Source organism: Psittacula echo, assembly GCF_963264785.1.
Source record: "Psittacula echo genome assembly, chromosome: Z".
NCBI lineage: Eukaryota > Metazoa > Chordata > Aves > Psittaciformes > Psittacidae > Psittacula > Psittacula echo.
In genome coordinates, this window is record NC_137742.1 from 28,912,728 (window position 1) to 28,932,593 (window position 19,866).

The window sequence follows — 19,866 nt, forward strand, 5'->3', positions numbered from 1 at the left end:
CAGTGTGCAGGGTCTCATTAACCTGACATGCCTGGCAAATAAACAGATAAAACAAACTTAAAAAGCCTGGAAGCTTCTAGCATCTTTAAGATCTTGAAAAACAATTTCAAAATTAAATAAAATTTTTGGAGCTATTAGATTGACCCCCGCAGGAGAATACATTAATTTGGTGGTTTCCAGTGTCTCTTTACTTTCCTTGTGCTTGGTGTGAACTAGACATCTGTTTGTTGAGGGCCTCCAATCCCAAGGAGTATCATGGACTTCATTTTCAGTATATACTTAAGTGCATTGCGTTCTTTTGTTTTTAAAATTCACCCTCCTAATAAGCTTTCACCTACTTCAGGAAGCACTGGAGATCACTAGTAACACCTGCACTGCTTTGTGAAGTTCTGATGTCCATTATCAAAGCTTTCAGTTTCTGAACATTGAAATACAAGCTTCTCCAGCCAAAAAAATTGTTAACTGTCTTCTGGAAATAGCACCAGGAACTGCATGAAGGAACACAGGTGCCAGAGAGCTACTTCTTATGTTGGTTTGCAGCTTATCCATTCTCACTACTGTACAATAAAAGAAATAATAATTTTTATGGGATAGAATACCAGCTTGTCTTCCCATTAACAATGGATTTATAGCAATATCTCAATTTACTTCAGCAAGATTCATCTAGCTATTGCTCTCAGAGCAAAGTCTGGATGCACAGATTATAGGAGAGGGCCATTTGAAATGGCTTTTTATGTCTTTTACAGAACTCAACCCTGAAATACTCATCAGTGAGCAGCCCCTTCAGATTAACTGAAAAATGCAGCCCCAGCGACAGTGTGAAGGTGTTTACTGGCAAGAATATAAAAAACAAAAAAATAAAGGAAAAGGTATCACTGTAAGTGGACTTCAGATGATAGATGAAGTTAGGGGAAAACATACAAGCAAACAAAAAATACAGTAGAGCACAATAGGATAAACTTATCCCAGGTATAACTCTTGCCAGCTGGCCAGTGCCTCTTTGTCAAAATATATTTAATGAGTAAAGAAAGAAACAAAATACAGTATAAAATCTGTCCAAGAACAAAGCAAATTGGTTCATTTGGATACAGCAGCATGCCTTCTATGATGAAAATCTTTGAGATAAATTACTGATTACTGAATCCTTATCAATTTTGTGACCATTTTCATCCCATTTCTTATTTCACAGCTTTCTATAAATACCTAATGTACTATTTTCTTATGATCACAGTAAAGAGGGTACCTATATCACCATGGAAACAAGATATATGCATACATCTATGATCAGTCCTTCTCTATAGTAAAAGCCTACTCTATTTGTGCAAGCTTATGGCTAATTGCTCTGCATGAGATACTTGTGTCTTATTCCTACCCACTATGTTGGAAATTCATTTCATGTAGTTGCACATAGCAAGCTGTAAAGTAGATTTTATGAAGCCAATAATTCAGATATAATACTTGAGGAATTCCTTTTAGTTTAGATATATTTATTTTTCCAAACATTTTGTTTGAGAGAAAATGAGATTGCTATCTTCTGTTTCCTTATTTTTTTGCAGGAAAGCAAAGGGTTGTTGACTTCCTCTCCCCTCCCTTCCTTCCTTCTTTCTGAAGGTACTGTACTCATCTGAAAAAAAAAGAGAACGAAATGATTGTTCCTGTTCTCTTTCTTAAGTCATTTGAAACACTGTCCCTGCTAGTTTTCTAAGTTTACTGCAATCTCTGCACGGGGGGAGGGAGAGAGAGGGAGAAAGACACAGAGATTACCAACATGACAGCAGGTAGAAAGCTTAGGGCAAGACTCCTTCCAGCTTCAACAACTGGTAAGTTAAGTAAAAATGTATTTATGGTTAACTCTTTACAAGTACAATATATACGCTTCTGTATTAAGAAAAGGCATTAATCAGATACACATTTAACTGATATAAAAAGGTAATAACCATATGCATTGACAAGGAATATATTTTTGCTACAGTTACCTATAGTCTGGTTTTTCGATATTGGTGGTAATAGCATACTGTTTAACCAGCACAGACAAGAAAGTGTTTTCCAGTGAGGCTGATAATATTCATAACATAATCTGCTGAGAATTTTGCATATATCCTTCTGCTACCCGAATCTTGTTTCAGGCTTCACTAACCTTATCCTAAATGTTTCAGCAAGGTTCACTGGGCCATTGCTGAAATACAGACAAAAGCTCTGTCATATGCAAATTGATGTATTTCATGTATCATCTGCCACTACTGAAGTCTGCTCCAAACCACAAACCTGTGCTATAGTGGGAGAAGAGTTACTAGGATGTTTTTTGTTTCCTTCAAACTGGATTATGTCTATGATTACACATGTTTATCTCTATTCATCTGTGTATATGATTAGTGGAGGAACGGTAACTTTTAAGACATGGTAAGACAATTCCAGGTTCTCAATTGAAAACAAAAAGTTTCATGTCGAACTGAGGATGATCACCAGCATTGGTAATAGAGTGGATTCAATTTTTTATTTGTTGTTTTCTTTGTTGTAGGTATCAATATTTTTCATGTGGGGCTTAAATGTATCAGAATGATCAGCAGTTGCATGTAAAATGAGTGATTGAATGCAAGCAGATGTTTCAAATATCACCCCCACACAGGCTTTTATGGAAGTGGAATGCAGATGTGGGGGGAAGAATTAGGACAGGTGTCCATTTCTCTGCAAAAGGAAAGCTTGGTCATCTTCTGATCCAGTATTTCTTCAAGCTGCTGCTCTCTGAAGCACAGGGTCCTCTGCGGGATGCCCGCAGCTCGGTCAGAGTGTCTCCAAATGGCGGGCAGGCATCACGGGGGGCTGGCAGACAGCTCGAGCTGCTCTGCTCCCGCTCCTGCTCCCACCGGGGCACCTGGGCTGCGCTTCCGCCCCAGGACAGCCCTGTGCTCTCACCCCTCGCTGAACCAAGTAGTGGAGATGATTTTCTTCTCCCTCCATCTGGGGTCTTTCTGCAAGTTTTTCTTTAGGAAGAAGTGATCTACCCATTTCAGCCCGATTTCTGGGTAAGTTGTAGATTCCCTTTGCTTTAGGAGCAGCAGACAGGTTCTACCAAAGGAGGTTCTTCCAACTCTGCATCTTAATGTTGCAGCTTGGTTTAGGTTGGTACCAGTTGTTAGGTTTATTTGTTTATACTTAATCCATGAAGAATCCTCTGCTAATAGAAAGTAAATGCCAGATATTGCCATGAAAACCAGTTGCCACCTCTTTCGCTTAGGACACATGAGATTATGTTTTATGTGACTAAATACTGATTCAAATGAAATAGATGATTTGAACAGCTATTGTGACAAGTTACATGTCAAATATATGTAAAATCACTTTTTACTTTAAGTGAGAAATAGTCTCCCAAACATTAAAAAAAACCCCAAACCAAACAACAAACCCTAAACATAAGCTCTGTAATTGCAGTGGGATTTTTCTCAAGCTGTATAGTGTTAGTCTGGATTGCAATTGCCTGTAAATTTTGGTCTGGTTAGTTCAGAAATTCAGTTTGTCATGTAGGTAAGGGCCAGTTGCAGCCTTCAGGTACCAATTTTGTTTCTGAAGATACTAGACATTAATGTATTCTTAATTTGGACATGTATACAGTACACTCTTTCTCTGAGAGATTGTCTGAAATACATAAATAAGAATGTGTGTTCATATTCATAGTAGGTGGCCAAAAGCAGTATATGTGATTTTTAAACCCGTTCCCAAATAAAATGCACACAGAAAGAGCATTTTTTGAATGAATGCTTAATAATTTGACAGTGAAAAACAGACCTTAAATTTTGAAATTCATTCTTGGATTTCACTTACAGGTCTTACTTTTCCTTCAAATAGTATGTCTTAGCCATCATTTGGATTCTATTTGTTTTCACATTGTATAATTTATTGCTGGAATAACTGTAAATGATTTAGTATTATGGTAGTTTGTAACACAACTAATACCTTTCTTCAGGTGTCAGGAAGAGGAGATTTTTAGTTGATGTGTAATATTCATCCCACAAGCTGAGATATTTACAAGCAGAGAAGGATATAGTCTGAGACTGCATTGAGTACAGATCTACTACCAGCTTATGGCACAATTTAAACGCTTGTGAAAGGAATTTTCAGTTATTCACCTCTATGTTATTAAAAAAATAACATTGAAGCACTAAACCAAGAATAAAAAGAGAGAGACTGTTTATTTTGCTTAAAGTGTTATTGCTTCTCTTGCTAAGAGCTACATTTATGTATATATCATACATAAGTCAGTGTATGTATTTTCTCAGAGAATTATTTCATGTTTTATTGCCATTTCCAATAAACTATTTCCATTTGATTTGTTTAGAATTATAATGAAAGAAAATATATAGAGATTTTGCTTTTGTTCTGAAAAATAAAAACAAAACTACAACAGTGACGGCGAAGATGTTACAAAAAAGTCATAGCCTATGGAAATCCCAGGTTAACAGGTCTGATTCAAAAAGCATAGACACTGATACAATTCTTTCTAAATGTCAATTGCCTTTTCATATTTAGGACCAGCTTCTTTAATTATGAAACTGTTGAGAATCAGAGTTTTGGATGCAGAATAGTAGCACAGATTCACATTCCCACTAACATTTTGGAATCTGTAATGTAGATTTTTGACCAGGAGATAATCTGAATCTTTTTTACTGGTTTTGCATTCTTTCAAATAAGAACATCAGTAAGAGCCTTGCTTCAGGACTATCTGGATGTAGAGCAGATACTGGTGGACTGAGAGGCATGCTGTGCATCTCACAGATGAGCATATTGGCATGTCTTTTAGGTGCTGTTTCTAGTAGCGTCAGACAGATATGCAAGATTTAGAATGGGAGAAGCACAGAGGGATGAATCATGGTAGCAACCCAAAATAAGCCTTATATACAGAGGCAGAAGAGTATGGATTACCCAGAGAGCACTTACATTGCTTGCAATCCTTGATACTGCAAAGGCTTGATGCCACAGAAAGGCATCTATCTGAAAGGACTGCTCCAGTCAGCCAAACATGTCAGCAGAGTATCACCATGAGAAACAAAAGCAGTAAAGGCTGCATGAGGTAACAGTGGTTTTCTGTGGCCATGGTCTAAGGACACAAGTCAGGTAAAGCTATATAAAGAGAGGTAGCTTTGTATTAGTTGATAAGAAATGGGTCTGTTGCTTCTGAGCACTAATGCATGTTCCCCAGTAGTAACTGATCCAATAAAACAAACTGACCTTATTAGTGCTGTGTAGAGTGCTACAGATAGTTGTAAAATTACTATTTGTTTGATGAACTAAGTTTATACCCCAACTGACTTTTAAAAATAGACTGCCTGTTATGAGCATTTTCTTCTTCAATGCAGTATTTTTCCCCATTCTAGTTTACAAGCCCAGAAGATCACTGAAAAGGAAGACAAATAATGTGAATCATTTAAAAAGAAAGAAACAAGTTTGGGAAAAAGATGACCTGGGATTATCTTCTTTCTGCTGAAAAGCTGATATTTGGAAATGGAGACCACAGCTCTCCATTGCTGTTTAAATGTAGTGGCATGATATTCAGATTTGCATCCCACAAAGAGGCCTATCATACGTATTAATACACGCATTGATTACTTGAAACACATATTGAATTGCATGCTGGATGTCTGATTTTTCTTTATATCTATCTGGCGTCTATGTTTGTATCTCGTCTGGCTTCTAAAATACTAATGATCCAATGGAAAATAGTATTTAATCTTTGTTTTAGTTTCTTCCACTTAATAACTTGGTGACTTGCTTTTGTAAAATGACTAGTTTTATACTAGTTTACCTTGATCTTGATAAGCAAAACATAGCATTTTCCTTCTAAACTGAAAACATTTAATGTATTTTAAAGGCTTCTAACGTCACTGGAAGTAATTAAGCAAAGTAAGTATATATGAAAAGAAAATATTTTCATGCTCTGAAGGTTATGGGAAGAAATTATGTGAATATTTGCCTTTTTTTTTTCTTTCTACTTTCACTCCTTATTTCCTGCTTTGTATGTTAGAAAGACACATTACTAATTATTTGAATGAAGGCTGAAAAAAAAGTATAACTTTCTCTTCCCTCTGTCTGCCACTATGAAAGCTAAAACACTGACACATTTCCCTTCTACTTAGTGGATGTACATGAATTCATGTGATTTACGAGAAAAACTTAGGATAAAAAGAGTGTTTCTTAAAAATCCATTTACCCGCTACCAATACTCATAAAAAGTAAATCTGGAAACATCAAACTTTCCAGCTGCTTATCCTCATTAGCAGCGTTAGAATTCAGAGAACACTGAGAAATACAAAAACATCCATTGAATCTGAAGGTTCATTTAATTGCAAACAGCTACAAGGTAAACTGAGTCTCATACATTGCTAACATCACTTTTTGCTAATGAATTAGAGAAAGTTACAATTGATTTGAAATTGAAAGCAAGGCTACAAGAAGGGTCATACATTTTTAATTGTTAGATGATGCTATACTGCAAGGAATAATAATTCACAGCAAGCAGGCGTTACCCATGCCAGCCTCTTGAGGCCTGATGAAAACTAGAAACCATCTAATTTCTCCTTGTGGAAAAAATTTGGCAGGGTGGTGTTCCCAGGGTAGAGAAGCAGCTGTGGCAGTTCTGGGATGGGAGTACGTGTCTTTGTCCCTTCTGAGGGAGAAGCTTGTTCCGACACCAGGCCCTCTGATAAGCCACGTATGTGTTGGCTGGGAGGGACAAGATGATTTCCAGTCTTCCTCTTCACTGGTTTGTTACTATTTCTGACTGTGCAGAAGACACTAATGCTTTAGTCTTCTATGGTTAGGGTTGCAACATAACTGTTGGACTCTTTTTTGCGGTAATGAAAGACCTTGTTTTGTGGAGGTCACTATGCTGCGCCTGCTACTAACGACTTTGTAAACTGGAAAAAGTATATGCTCTTACCCAAATATACTAATTTACTTTTTCATGTCCTTTACAAAGGGAAGCCCACCTAAGCTTAAGCTGCAGCTAAAGAAATGCAATCAAACAGGTATCACTGGATTCTGTAGGCAAATGATCAGGATCTGGGTTCTTCCTAATAACTGCAGTGAGGGTTTTCACTAGCTCGTTCAATACCAGACACAAAAAATTTGTGAACAGGCACCCAGTGGAAGGTACTGAACACAGTTAGGTCAGTGAATTGGACCACAATTCACACAATTATTTATTTTCTGGGTAATGTCCCCTTGCCTACCACAGCCTTGCCTGCTATTCCTCCCAGAACACAGCTATTCCTTCCAAAACACAGCAATGATTTCTATAACATCTTCCAGGTTTTTGTACATGGCAAAAATCCCTGAATAGAATTAAGGGGTTGGTGGAGGAGTTGCGGGGAGGAGGAGCAGATACTAGGAAAATGTTTTTGATATGTAATGTGGTTTTCACAGAACTTTTTTTTATGTTGCTGGATAGCCATTCTTAGTCATGGTGTAGCATCACTGTGTTTTGATGTTTTCTTTTGTTCTTTTTTCTTGTAATGAAGATCTGAGCTAAGTTAGTAGCCAGAACAAGCCTTTGGCATCACTAATGGTGAAGGATTAGTATTAGAGTGGTTTGGGGAACGTTTAGAATTTCAGATTTGAAACTATGTCGAGTTTTTTCTCACTCCTCACCCCCAACCTCCGCCACTCCCCCTTTGGCAAAAAGTAATTTCTTATTTGTTTGTAGCTCTGGACTCTGTTCCAGTGTCTGCTTATGACATTTGGCTAAGTCTGAGCTGCCATTCCCACTCTGCATGCTAATGTAATGAATTCAGTAAAATTGGCATTTTGAATCTGTTTCAGTTTAAAATAATTAACCTCGAGATTTTTTCCCTGTTAGTTGATTTACATAGAGGTTTGTTTTCCAATTGATCAAAATCGCTGAAGCAATATAAAATTTGTTTAAAATTTCAGATTTTCTTCAGTTGTGGCAACAAACTAATGTTTATTTTCAAAACTTTCTAGAAGCTAACAAAAGAATTAAGATCCATAGGCAGGATGCATCTTGGGGATCACAGAGGGAAAGCATCTGCTTTTTGCTTTTTAGTCAAGGAGAAGGTTCAAGTATAGCATGGGGGAACGGCAAAGTAAGGGGGGGAGTTATCTTAAAATACTTTCTTGCAGGCACTACAAGTGATCAGTCAAAAATACCATTTATGCTGGAACTGAATAACTAAGCATATTACTCTTTAAACAAATTTAACTGATTTTTAGAAGTTAATGCTCATTTGAATGCAATTGTGAGATGTATGTGAAGGTGATATTTTTCTAAACAATAAATACCTATTCAAAGTGGTTTTGATGTTTTAACACAGATGTTATGCTCTGTCAGACTGAAAAGCAGACCTGCTTAATCACGGTGCAGATATATAAAAAGTGGTTTGTTCCAGTGCCCCAGATATTTGCCTTAAGAACCATCTTTAACTCTGTGCCATTCCTCATGTTTCCTATATATATTTTTTTTTCTATTTGGGTATTAATAGAATAAACACAGTGGTGTCCTAGGAACGTCACTGACATCTCTAATTCCTTTGCTGTGTTTCCTATTGAACTTGCGTTCAGAGGGAAATGTCTAAGTCACTACTGAGCCAGCCTTATTGCAAGTGAGTAATAGAGGTCAATAGGGCTTAAGTAGTCCTTTCAGCCAAGCAGTTTTTCCAGCAAGTCTGCTCAAACTTCAGCTGAAATCTAGGAAAGCCTCATCTGGTAATTACTTTCAATAGCTGGACACCAAAAAGAGTGTTCAGTAGCAGATATGTTTTTCCTATTTATGTCAGTTTCTGGACTAAATCCTCTTCTTTCAGTTCTTTTAGGACATAGAATGTCTTACTGAAACACATGATACCTACTACTTTAGCAACCTTCAGTTTCACTACGAGTTTTGAATTGTGTGAAATGAAGAACTGAATGCAAAATAAACACAAAAAACAATGGTCCTGCTGAAGACTAATAATACTCCTCCATGTCTAGACTTTCATTTAAAAAAAAATCTGCTTTGGAGACTTTATATGAAAGTCTTCTATGCAATCCTATTCTCTCTTGGGCTTTCTACAGGCAGAAGTGCACATTTCACCTGGTACTTTCTTTTTTGAGATACCTGTTGCTTTACACATGCCATGCCTGGAAGGTGCTATTAACTGCTAATGGTGCTAAGGATGCCAGCAGGATGGCTTGAAGAACTAGGGCTGAAAGTGGCCTTCAGTTACCCTTAAAGATAACAAAGAGGTAGGAGGAGACCAGACCATCTCTTTGGCCCCCACAGAGGTGATAACGACACTGGGACTCCAGTAGGAAGGAAAGCTCAATCTATTTCCTTTTTAAAGGTCATGAATACCAGTGAAAGGTTTACTTTCGAAACAACAGCCCAAGCAGGGCAGCATAAGGGTTATGGAAGGGCATGCTTTTTTGATCATTCTAATTTTGGGTGTTCTGCATAGCTCCATTGTTTTAAAATAATACAACTGCACAGCTCAAAACCCTCTGTCTCCACTTCATTCTAAGGCATTTAATGGCTGTGCTTTGTAGGTGGAAAGATTATGCCCAAAGTGTTCTTTCAGGGACCCCACACTCTATTCAATATTACTATTTTACTACTAGATGTTTTCTTACATTAATACTATTTATTTGTTCTTCTGTTCAGCTCATGTCTTTTAATATCTGTGTGGTGAGAAAAAAAAAAATCCTAAACCTCCATTAGTGTTATTTGATCATTTTCCAGAGGAAAAACTATTTAATACATAGGATTCCTATGGTGCCAAAAATGTACTATGTTAATTTGCAGTGGCAGATATGGAAATAGACAGGAAGCAGGGATGGAGAGATAGGATTTTTGCCGAGGTGAGTAGCTCCGGGGAGGATGCCTTCAGCACTGGAGCGTGGGAACCAGGAGTCTGGCTCCTGAATGGCCAGCCTCGAAGGGAGCCCTAAGTCCTCATCAAGCTTTGCCCAGGAGCTGGAAGCACTGCTGACTGAGCGGTTAATTCATAGACAGCACATTTGAAGCTGTGCTGCTGTATGTGCTCTCGATGTCACCATCATGGCTGGCCCTGAACTCTGAGGAGGGTCTAAAAACTCAGTATACCTATGAGGAAATGCTCCTGGAGACCCAGTCCTGGAAGAGTATTTGTATAAAACTGAATATACACCAAAGACATCAAATTTGGTGCAAAATAGAACAGCTACAGGGTGGGAGACTTGGATTATTCTTCCCTCTTTCTCCCCAGGGAATTTGGACCCACATCTCCAGCCTATTAAGAGAGTGCCCTAACTAGAGCTTGTGAGGGTAACTCTGCTCCCCTTTTGTTGAATCTGGTTCATTACATAATAAAAAATGCCGTTGCCAAGGGATAGGGAGCAGAGAGACAAAAAATGGGGTAGACAGGGGCTGCAGATTCCACCCATCTAGCCATAGGTCTGGGCTCCCCTCCAGGTGTTGTTTCTCCAGGTTCATTGAAAGTTAAAGCCACATCAGCCTCCTGAGTGACTGTGTTTATGGCTTGGCTATGGTGTGAGGCTCCCTTTAGTTAATTCTGACACACAACCCCTTCTCTGCAGTGCAAAAGCTCCAGAAGAAGGGACAAGTATGGGTGAGTACAATTTTTTATGATACATCCTCAGTCTAAAATCAGGCCTGTACTCATTTCCCGCAAAACAGGTATCAGCTCAGCTTTGTGTTTGTATTTTCTTTTGAAAACAGGCAAAGCTAGCCTGGGGTACCTAAGAAAATTTCTTCTTGACATGGACATAGGAGTGCCTCCAGTGCCACACACTGTGTGTGCTCCATCCCTGGCAGTGTTCAAGGCCAGGAAGGACAGAGCCTTGGGCTACACAGTCTAGTGTAAGGCGTCCCTGCCCATGGCAGCGGGGTTGGAATGAGGCGATCTTAAGGACCTTTCCAACCCTAACTATTCTATGATTCTATGGCGCTGGTTAGCCTGCTTGAGGCAAATAGCTCACCTTCATGTATCCTCCAAACTTCTATTCAGAATATGAATGTATTTCACTTTCCCATTTTGGTGAAAAAGACAGGAACAAAAGAAAGGAATTGTACATTAAACCCCCTTAATGTAAAGACTATACAGTTAAATGCTTATCAGCAAAAATTATCTAGCTTTATAGTGGCTAAGTAATGGCTTCTAAAGACGGGAGAAGTTGAAGCAGGACAGGATCAGCTGTTAAGGGACTTGATGCGGAGATAGAAAGTGAGGCATGAGTGAAATAACCTTCAGTAAACATTGGTTTCAGGGGACTTTCAGGAGAAGAAATAGAAGTGTTTCCTGGAGAGGTAGCTTGAGAAGAGAGTAGGTAGGCATTTCTCCTTCTGCACAGTGCAGCTCTCACTGTCCTGGCTTTTCTCTAATTATCTGGAGGTAAAAGAACCTCCACCAAAGCACTCAAAGATATCTCACTTCCTATCTTTGTATGTCCCTTATCCCACAAGAAACAGTTGTCTTTTGATTATTATATTAAATAGCTTTTATCCACATCCGTTCTTCATGGAATAAAATAAGTCAGAACGCAGCATCTTTGGATCAGGACAGCTCTGAGCCGCAGACAGCTGAAGGACTGAGGACAATACTGGAAAGTTGTCACAATGCTTTCTTCTGGTTTTCATATTCTTCACAAGTATCTTGGTGTAACTACACTAGTAGCCTGCTCTGATGTCTGGTTTTACGTCCTCCTGTACCTCACCAGCAGCTCTGTTTCAGGCTACACTTAACAGGTTTCTGTGGGGGGAAAGAGAAAGGCAAGAGCCCATGCTGCTATGGGCAGAGATAAGGCAGGCCTGGCTGTGAACCCAGAGATATGCCAGCAAATGACTGTTCCTTCCCCACTTTGTTCCCACCCCAAAGTAGCCTTGAATTCCTTGTTGGTACCAAAGAATCAGGAAGGTGGAAGTGCTCATCTGAGGATATTCATAATATTTGTTCCACTACACACTTTTAGACCAGATAATTTGCTGTGTCTTGCAGGTTCCTATCATATGTGTCTGTGGTTTGAGGTGACTTTGTGAAAACAGCTTCAGAGCCTGTGGACTTAACATCCATTTCATTATCTAGGTTGTCTATGTGCTGCTGACAATTTTAGCAGATAGAATAGAGAAGCAGAGAGGGAGTGAACCACAGATAGAATAGAGAAGTGAAGAGGGAAGGAAATGTAAGACAAGAACTAAGAAAACTCACAAAGGGGAAGAAAAAGAAAAAAAGAAGAAAGGAGGATAAGAAAAAGAGAAATAAAGAGCCAAACCAGCAGCAAGTTTATACTCAAAGGGCACTTTGTACATCAAAGTAACTAGAGGTGGTCCATGAGGCTTAAGTACTGCTCAAGGCATCACCAATAAGGCCCTGTTGCAGATGTTCAGTGGTTAACAAAGCCATTCTGCTCTGTGGTTTCCACTCACTGTCTTGTTGGGCAGCAGGACTAAACTAAAAACACAACACTCTCACTGAAGAGAGGAAAATATCTTAGGTTAGCTCACTACAACACCAGGCAATTTTTTTTCTATCTAATCAATGCCACCACTGAAAAGCAAGTTAAGCCATAAACCACTCTATAAGCACTCATGATACCACAAACAGTGCCTCAGCTTTGGCAGGGTGGGTGATGGGACGGCTCCACACTTTCAGCAGAGGAAATCTCAGAATCTAGTTTAATACCTCAGAATCATAGAACGGTTTGGGTTGGAAGGGACCTTAAAGCTCATTCAGTTCCAACCCCCTTGCCATGGGCAGGGACAACTTCCACTACAACAGGTTGTTCAAAGCCCTGTCCAGCCTGACTTTGAACACTGCCAGGGATGGGGCATTCACTAACACTTCCTATAATTGCCAAAACAAAAATGTCTGTAGGCTATGGAAAAGTGAGTGCACATTAATTTTGATACTATTCTAATAATTTTCTCTATTACAAGAAATACCAAAAAAAACCTATGTTACCGTAAAAGTGCTCATAGTGTCTTGCTCCCTGAAAATTGAGTACAAAACCAAGTTACACAAATATCCAAGATGACTGCAAAAGCCACTTTATAGGCAATCCAGGCAAACTGGTATGTTTCCTTAATTTTGTATTTTCCAGCTAAAACAAAACAAAAATATGTAACTTAAAATGTTAAAGTTTGGGAATAACAAAGACAATGCAGGGAGGGTATTTCTGTTGCACAATTTCCTGAAAAAAGACCCATTTCTTCACATTGGTGTAATCTCCCAGGCAATATTAATGCAGCTACACTGCATAGGAAGAACTTAGAGCAAAGGAATATCTAAAATAATCAAACTTTGGATACGGAGCAGGGAAGACACACCAAAACAGAGTCAATGAAGGAAAAAAAATTATTTAACATATAGGATGTCTTTGAAAGTTCATTTGTTGTTGCATTTGTATATTGAGTCATGTTAAACTGTTTAAACATGTCAGATTTTTAATCAGTTCTGTTTCTTACATGTGTGATCGTATGATTTCTACTACATTTATCTGCAAAGGTTACCATCTGCTAACATGTTGTCTCAGGATATATTTTTTCATATATGTACAATACATTCACTAAAAGTAACAAATTTTGGTCATGGCATAGATGGATTCATATCTCACTGGACAACAGAACCCATAACAAATAACAAGGAAAATTGTGACGGGTTAGCTTCAGAGTTCATTGGAAGTCTTCTCATAAACCTCAGTGAGCTCTAATTATGCCCTAGGAAGAGTTACCAACGTTATCAGTTTTCCTTTACCATATGCTGAGAAAAAAAAGCACACATTTGTTAATGGAAAGAAGAAGTTTTCTCCTAAAGCCTGATACCAGCAGATGAAGGTAATTTCCCAGGGAGAAGTGAAAAAGATACTGAGATACTCAGTACTATCATACTAATGTAGGAAGAAAAAAACCTGATCTGGTCCACTTCTCATTTTCAGTATTCCAGATCATTTTCATAATCAACTTGTTTCCAAAGGCATGTGACAAGAAGCCTTAGCTTAAATGACAATTAAGGAGATATTAAATCATAGACTTCATTTAATACCAGGTCTGCATGTGAGAGAGAGAAAATGACTGTTTGTAGAAGTGGTATTGTGAAGTTTTGACTAAACTCCACAATGGCTATTATTTCCAGCACAAGCCAGTTTCTTTAAGGTTTCCCCACCATTTGTGTCTTCCTAATCAGTATCTGCACTCATTGATTTTGGATACTTTCCCTAAATCCATGTTTATTTTTGCAAGGTAGTCCAAATTTCTGTCTTCTCCTGGCTCTACACTCTAGCAGAAAAAGTGCTCTCTTCGTTTAAAATTTGAATCAGCTTTTAGGTTAGCTTCAAATAATGCAGCTTAAGGACTTCAAGGCTGATTTGAGTATATAACACATACTCAGTTTATATACTTGTCTTGAGTATAAAAACATGTACTCAGTATATGTTAATGGAGTCAATTTTTCAAATTTGTGTGCTTGAAATGTGGATATTTATACTGGGAGAACATGGATGGAAAACACACTTTGCATGGACTTCTCTAAAGAATTAGAGAGTTGACATAGATTTTAGAGAAATTCTGGTAAGCGTTTGAACATGGTCTTTTATCTTCTACCCTCCTCTAATGACCACAGTCACTCAAGCCTAGAGTAAATAATATACCTTAATTTGAAAAAAACCCTATACAAATAATCAATTATTGAATAACCATCGCAGTTTGAGTCAATATCTAGTGAACCTCGTATTGAAATAACTCTGTATCTTCCAAGCATATTTAGAACTTCTACATCATTCATTATTGCAGCAGTATTGTAGCACTATTACCTACAAACAAAAATTTGACTGTACAAATGACAAGCAGGTGCACAGATTTTACAGCTATGGAAGATTATTATCATCTAGTCTAACTTCTTACTCATGACAGGCTATAAAATCAGGGAAACAAACAAGAAACGTTTGAAAATTACACGTTAAAAACATCCAAATAATTGATTTACAACTCTCTAAAACTATTAAATTCCCAATAGAAGAGGAAATGAGGAACAGCAACATTGTTGCATGACAACACTCACACTCTGGAGGCAGCAGCAGAGAAGTGGAAGAGAAAGAAAAAGGGGTTCATGGAGAGTTCATGCCATCACTGAAGGAAATCAGCATGGATAATAGTAAGGAGCGATCAGATGTGTACTAACTCAAAATATTCAGTCACCAGCAGTGGATGCATTCATGTTTGTACAACTATTCCTAGTATTTTCAAAGTTTGACAAATAAATAAGTGTAGATGCAGTAGGGAACACGGCTTCATTGCTGAAATGAGATGAATTCTTCATAGTAAAACCCCTTTTGGTCAGATCCAGAGACTGATGTGAATTTTGCATAAATAGAAATAGTAAATAAGTGAAAACTAAGTAAAGAATTTGGTGCTTAGTTCAGCAGCTGTATGACTGAGTACATTTAAAACCTATTCCAAAACATTTAGTACGTTTAAAAACATTCCAAAACCTATTTGGAAATGTGAACTGAATGAAGGCGATTCTATTAAGAAAACCATGACCATCGATATGTAACAGGTTACAACAGTCAGTGACTGAAAAAAACCGCTGGTTGCTCAGTAATGCTGAAGCTCTCCAGCTGCTCAACTTTACCTCAAGAAATGTAATAGTGTGTCATTTTTCACTGATCTACACCACTTCCAATACAGAAACAGCTGTTAAATTTCATTCTTTCCTTACAGATGCCAATATTTCAGGCTCCAAAAGGAAAGCAGAAATACATTCTTACAGGGCGCAGTTTCTACAGTCATACATGTTCCATCAAATGTGGAACTTCTCTTCCAGTAAGAGAAGATGTTCAGTCTATTCAGCCACCTTTACACTTCTTCCACTTTCCTCTGTTTCATCTTCTTGTGAAATGGCAAATACGAGTACAAACCTCCTAATAAAGTAGACCATTTCCCTTTGTCAGAGAGAGTACATAAAACTTTCACTCACCTTGGTCTCATTTCTGGTTTTAGCGTTGTGTTGCCCAAGAGCAAAATCAGAACAGTAGCAGTCAGTATTTAAGCTTGAGAAAATTCACAACCTCACATTTTTATTATTAGAAGACACTTTCATGCAGAACTTTTGTTCTACTGAAGTCTAAAGAAAGTTTGCTGCTGACTTCAGTGCAGAATATTAACTGGAAACTGTAACAATCATATGCTTGTAGAGTGAATAGCATGATTTACATTCTTTTTTAATCCTTTGTAGAAGTATGATAAAAGGAAATGAGAAAATAAAGGGAGATTCATATTCTGTATTAAATTCTTCCTATTTAATGGAAGTTAACAACATTATTAGGTGTTGCATAAATATTCTATTGTGGAAATATTTCAATAACTACCTGAACTCACTGTAGTATTTCTTTTCTTTTTTGAAAGTGTGGGGAGGGAGCTTATTTGTGGTTCTGTTTTTCAAAATCATGTATTTCCAAGTATTTACATATAGAAAGAAACTGTGAGGATGCTTGTCTGTTCAAAAGAAATTAACTTTTTAATAAGCTCTGGAGGGCTAGGTTTAGTGGGGTTTTTTAATGTTTAAGTGTCAATCCAGCATGAAAACCCCTGTCTCAGTGAGATTTCCAGACCAACTTTTCAAAATTGAGAAGCTGAAATGCTACTGATAAAAGATAGAATTTTATAATATCTATCCAGGTTTAAACTAAACTCAGTGTTTAGAATCACAAGCAGCTGTGCTATGTAACATTACAATTCAAATAGTAGTGCTGAAAAAAGAAGTTTTAAAGTGCTTTTATAGGAAACACAAAAGATCTCTAAGATATATTCGAAACAAATGTTTTTCAATTCACCTCTTAATTATTTATTGTTGAGTATTAAAATGAGATCAGCTACTCCAGAGTCATGTAGAACATAATTACTGGGGAGCTGCTGTTAAAGTCTTCATAGCTCTTTAGCTATTTCTTGCATGGTGGTCAGATATGTAGTCTCTTCTACGGTTTCTTCAGGACTCACATGTTTATGGAATTAAGTTCTGATCGAGTGAAAATCATGTTAGTAGGGGTTTGCTACCAGCATGAAAGCAGCTGAGAAGATGGATTACATCTAATCTTTACTTAATTAATTTCTACACCGTGGTGTTTGGCAGATTGAAGAGAAAAAAAAAAAAAGAGCAGAAAGTATTCACACTGCAATATATTGTAATACAGTAAATATTACAATATATTGTAATATATTGTAAATATAAAAATATATATACACTGCAAATCTGTACTCTCCCTCCCTTTTTAGGTCTTCTTTTGTTGGATTGTGTAGCACCTCTCTGACTGCTGGTCACTGACTGTTTAAATACTTTCCCCCACAGGTTTGGTCCTGTGATGTGTGTAGCTGTGGACAGTGGAATAAACCCATAAGCTCAGTGAAAGCAGCCAAAGGTTAGTAGTGCAACAAAATTAACTCTTTCTAGTAATTTCAAACCATTCTACAGCCTCTGCCATGACTCTGTATTCCAGAAAGATTGAAATTTTGCATAATACAGGCAGTGGAAGAAGGGAGTAACCAGCAGCCAAGAAACAAGAGAGCAATTAGTCCCAACTCTGTCACTTCTGTGTATTTTTGGCAGTATTTGAATAATCTAACAAAAGCAGTAAATAACATAGCTGGGTTTTCAATTGTTGTGGGCTTTCTGAAACGTTTTATACCCATATTGCTGGGAAAGAATCAGTTACACAAGATGAAAGATATTTGAGGGACAGGCCCATACTTTGAAGGGAAGATTTTGGTGTACAGGCGTAATTTATGTTCAAATTGTGGGAGCTTAACTTTGCTTTAATTGACTTTTGAAAAAAAAACAACCCAAACCCAGACTTTTTTTCCCTTTTCAGAAAAAAAGTGAAGTCTTTTTCAGTATTCAGAGGATTCCTTTCCCCTTCTCCCTTTTTAGTAAGCCAAGCCTTTGCACCCAAAGAGTCTTCGAGATTTAACTGCTCTTTATTTTGCCCAGGGACTTAGGATGACAAGGAAACATAGCAGAATGCATATTCTCTAACAATCCTTTCTGATGGATCGTACACAGTTACATATATTACTTCTACAAACATACATACACAAAAATAGTGTATACATAGTGTGTGTATATATATGTACACTATATCCAGTCAGTGAGCCAGGGACTAAAAGTCACAACCTGGTATAATTATTAAACACTTGTCCCAGTTTTAAGCAATTTTTTTGCAGCCTTTTCTACTATCACAGATGTTTTCTGAATCATCAGTTTAGAGTTCCTATAATTTTTGCTTCAGTTACTACTTCTTATCTGTGCACTGATTGATCCCTTTGTGCAAATTTACCATCTTAAAATTTCATCACTGAGCCTTTGGCTTCAAACAGTATCTCAAAGATAATTCTACAGTCTAACCTATTATAAGGAAGTACTTCGCTTGCAAGCACATTTTTAAAATGCTTTCTTTTGTCCACAGCCTAACTAGGTCACAGAGATGTGCTTTTGTCTATATTTAGAAGCAGTTTTATCCAACATGGAGCCTCCTGAAAAAGAAACAGGAGTATCTTTAATACTCCAACCACCTTCATGCTCTCCACCCAGCATTTCCAAGAACGGGGTTATAAATAGCATCAATGTGTCACAGGTGACAGAGGGAAAATATGTCTGGTTTTCCAGCACAACCTCTGCCTGGTTGGATGGATGCATGTACATAAACACACATGCACACACAGATAAGTGCATCCCTCAGGAGGACTACAAGGATGTCATGAGGTTATTCAGGAAGAAAATTAGAATGGCCAAAGACCAACTAGAAATTAATCTGGCTACTGCCTTAGAAGACAATAAAAATGTTTCTATAAATACGTTGGCCACAAAAGGAGAGCTAAGGACAATTTCCATCTTGTATTGGATGCAAGGGAAAGAGTGACAAAGGATGAGGAAAAGGCCGAGGCACTTAATGACTTCTTTGCCTCAGTTTTTAATAATAAGACCAGTTGTTCTCTGGGTGCCCAGCCCCCTGACCTGGAAGACAGGTATGAGGAGCAGAATTAAGCCCCCATGATACAAGGGGAAATGGTTATTGACCTGATACACCATTTAGACACATACAAGTCTATGCAACCATGAGGGATCCAACCAAGGGTGCTGAGGAAGCTGGCAGAAGTGCTCACTAGGGCACTTTCCAACATTTAATAGCAGTCCTGGCTAACTGGGGAGCTCCCAGTTGACTGGAGGTTGGCAAATGCGACCCCCATCTACAAGAAGGGTTAGAAGTATGATCCGGGAAACTACAGGCCGGTCAGTTTGACCTCAGTGCCAGGGAACATTGTGGAGCAGATCATCTTGAGTGCCATCAAACAGCATGTACAGGACAAACACAATGAGGCCTTATCAGCATGGGTTTATGAAAGGCAGGTCCTGTTTGATTAGCCTGATATCCTTCTATGACAAGGTGACCTGGGCGGTGGATGAGAGAAAGGCTGTGGATGTTGTCTATCTAGACTTCAGTACAGACTTTGACACCATTTCCCACAGTGTTCTGGAGAAACTGGCTGCTCATGGATTGGATGTACTCTTCATTGGGTATAAAACTGGCTGGATGGTAGAGCCCAAAGAGTGGTGCTGAATGGAGTAAATCCGGTTGGCAGCTGGTCACTAGTGGTGTGCCCCAGGGCTCAGCACTGGGGCCAGTTCTGTTTAATATCTTTATTAGTGATAGGGATGAGGGGATCGTGTACACACTCAGTAAGTTTACAGGTCACACCAAGATGGGTGGGAGTGTTCATCTGCTTGAGGGTATGAAGTCTCTGCAGAGGGATCTGCGCAGGCTGGATTGACGGGTTTTGGCCAATGGTACGAGGTTCAACAGGCAAAGTGCTGGGTCCTGCACTTGGGCCACAAC

At 38.3% G+C, this 19,866-nt stretch overlaps 1 protein-coding gene across 1 annotated transcript in view; it reads left to right on the forward strand.

Moving 5' to 3' along the window:
* Window positions 1-1,768: 1,768 nt before the first annotated feature.
* Window positions 1,769-19,866, forward strand: part of ZNF366 (zinc finger protein 366) — a gene marked incomplete at both ends in the record, with an annotated part of 32,514 nt that continues 14,416 nt past the window's right edge. The window contains one exon of the mRNA XM_080637746.1: window positions 1,769-1,820. Coding sequence (XP_080493872.1) covers window positions 1,769-1,820 — 52 coding nt within the window. The remainder of the gene's footprint in view (window positions 1,821-19,866) is intronic.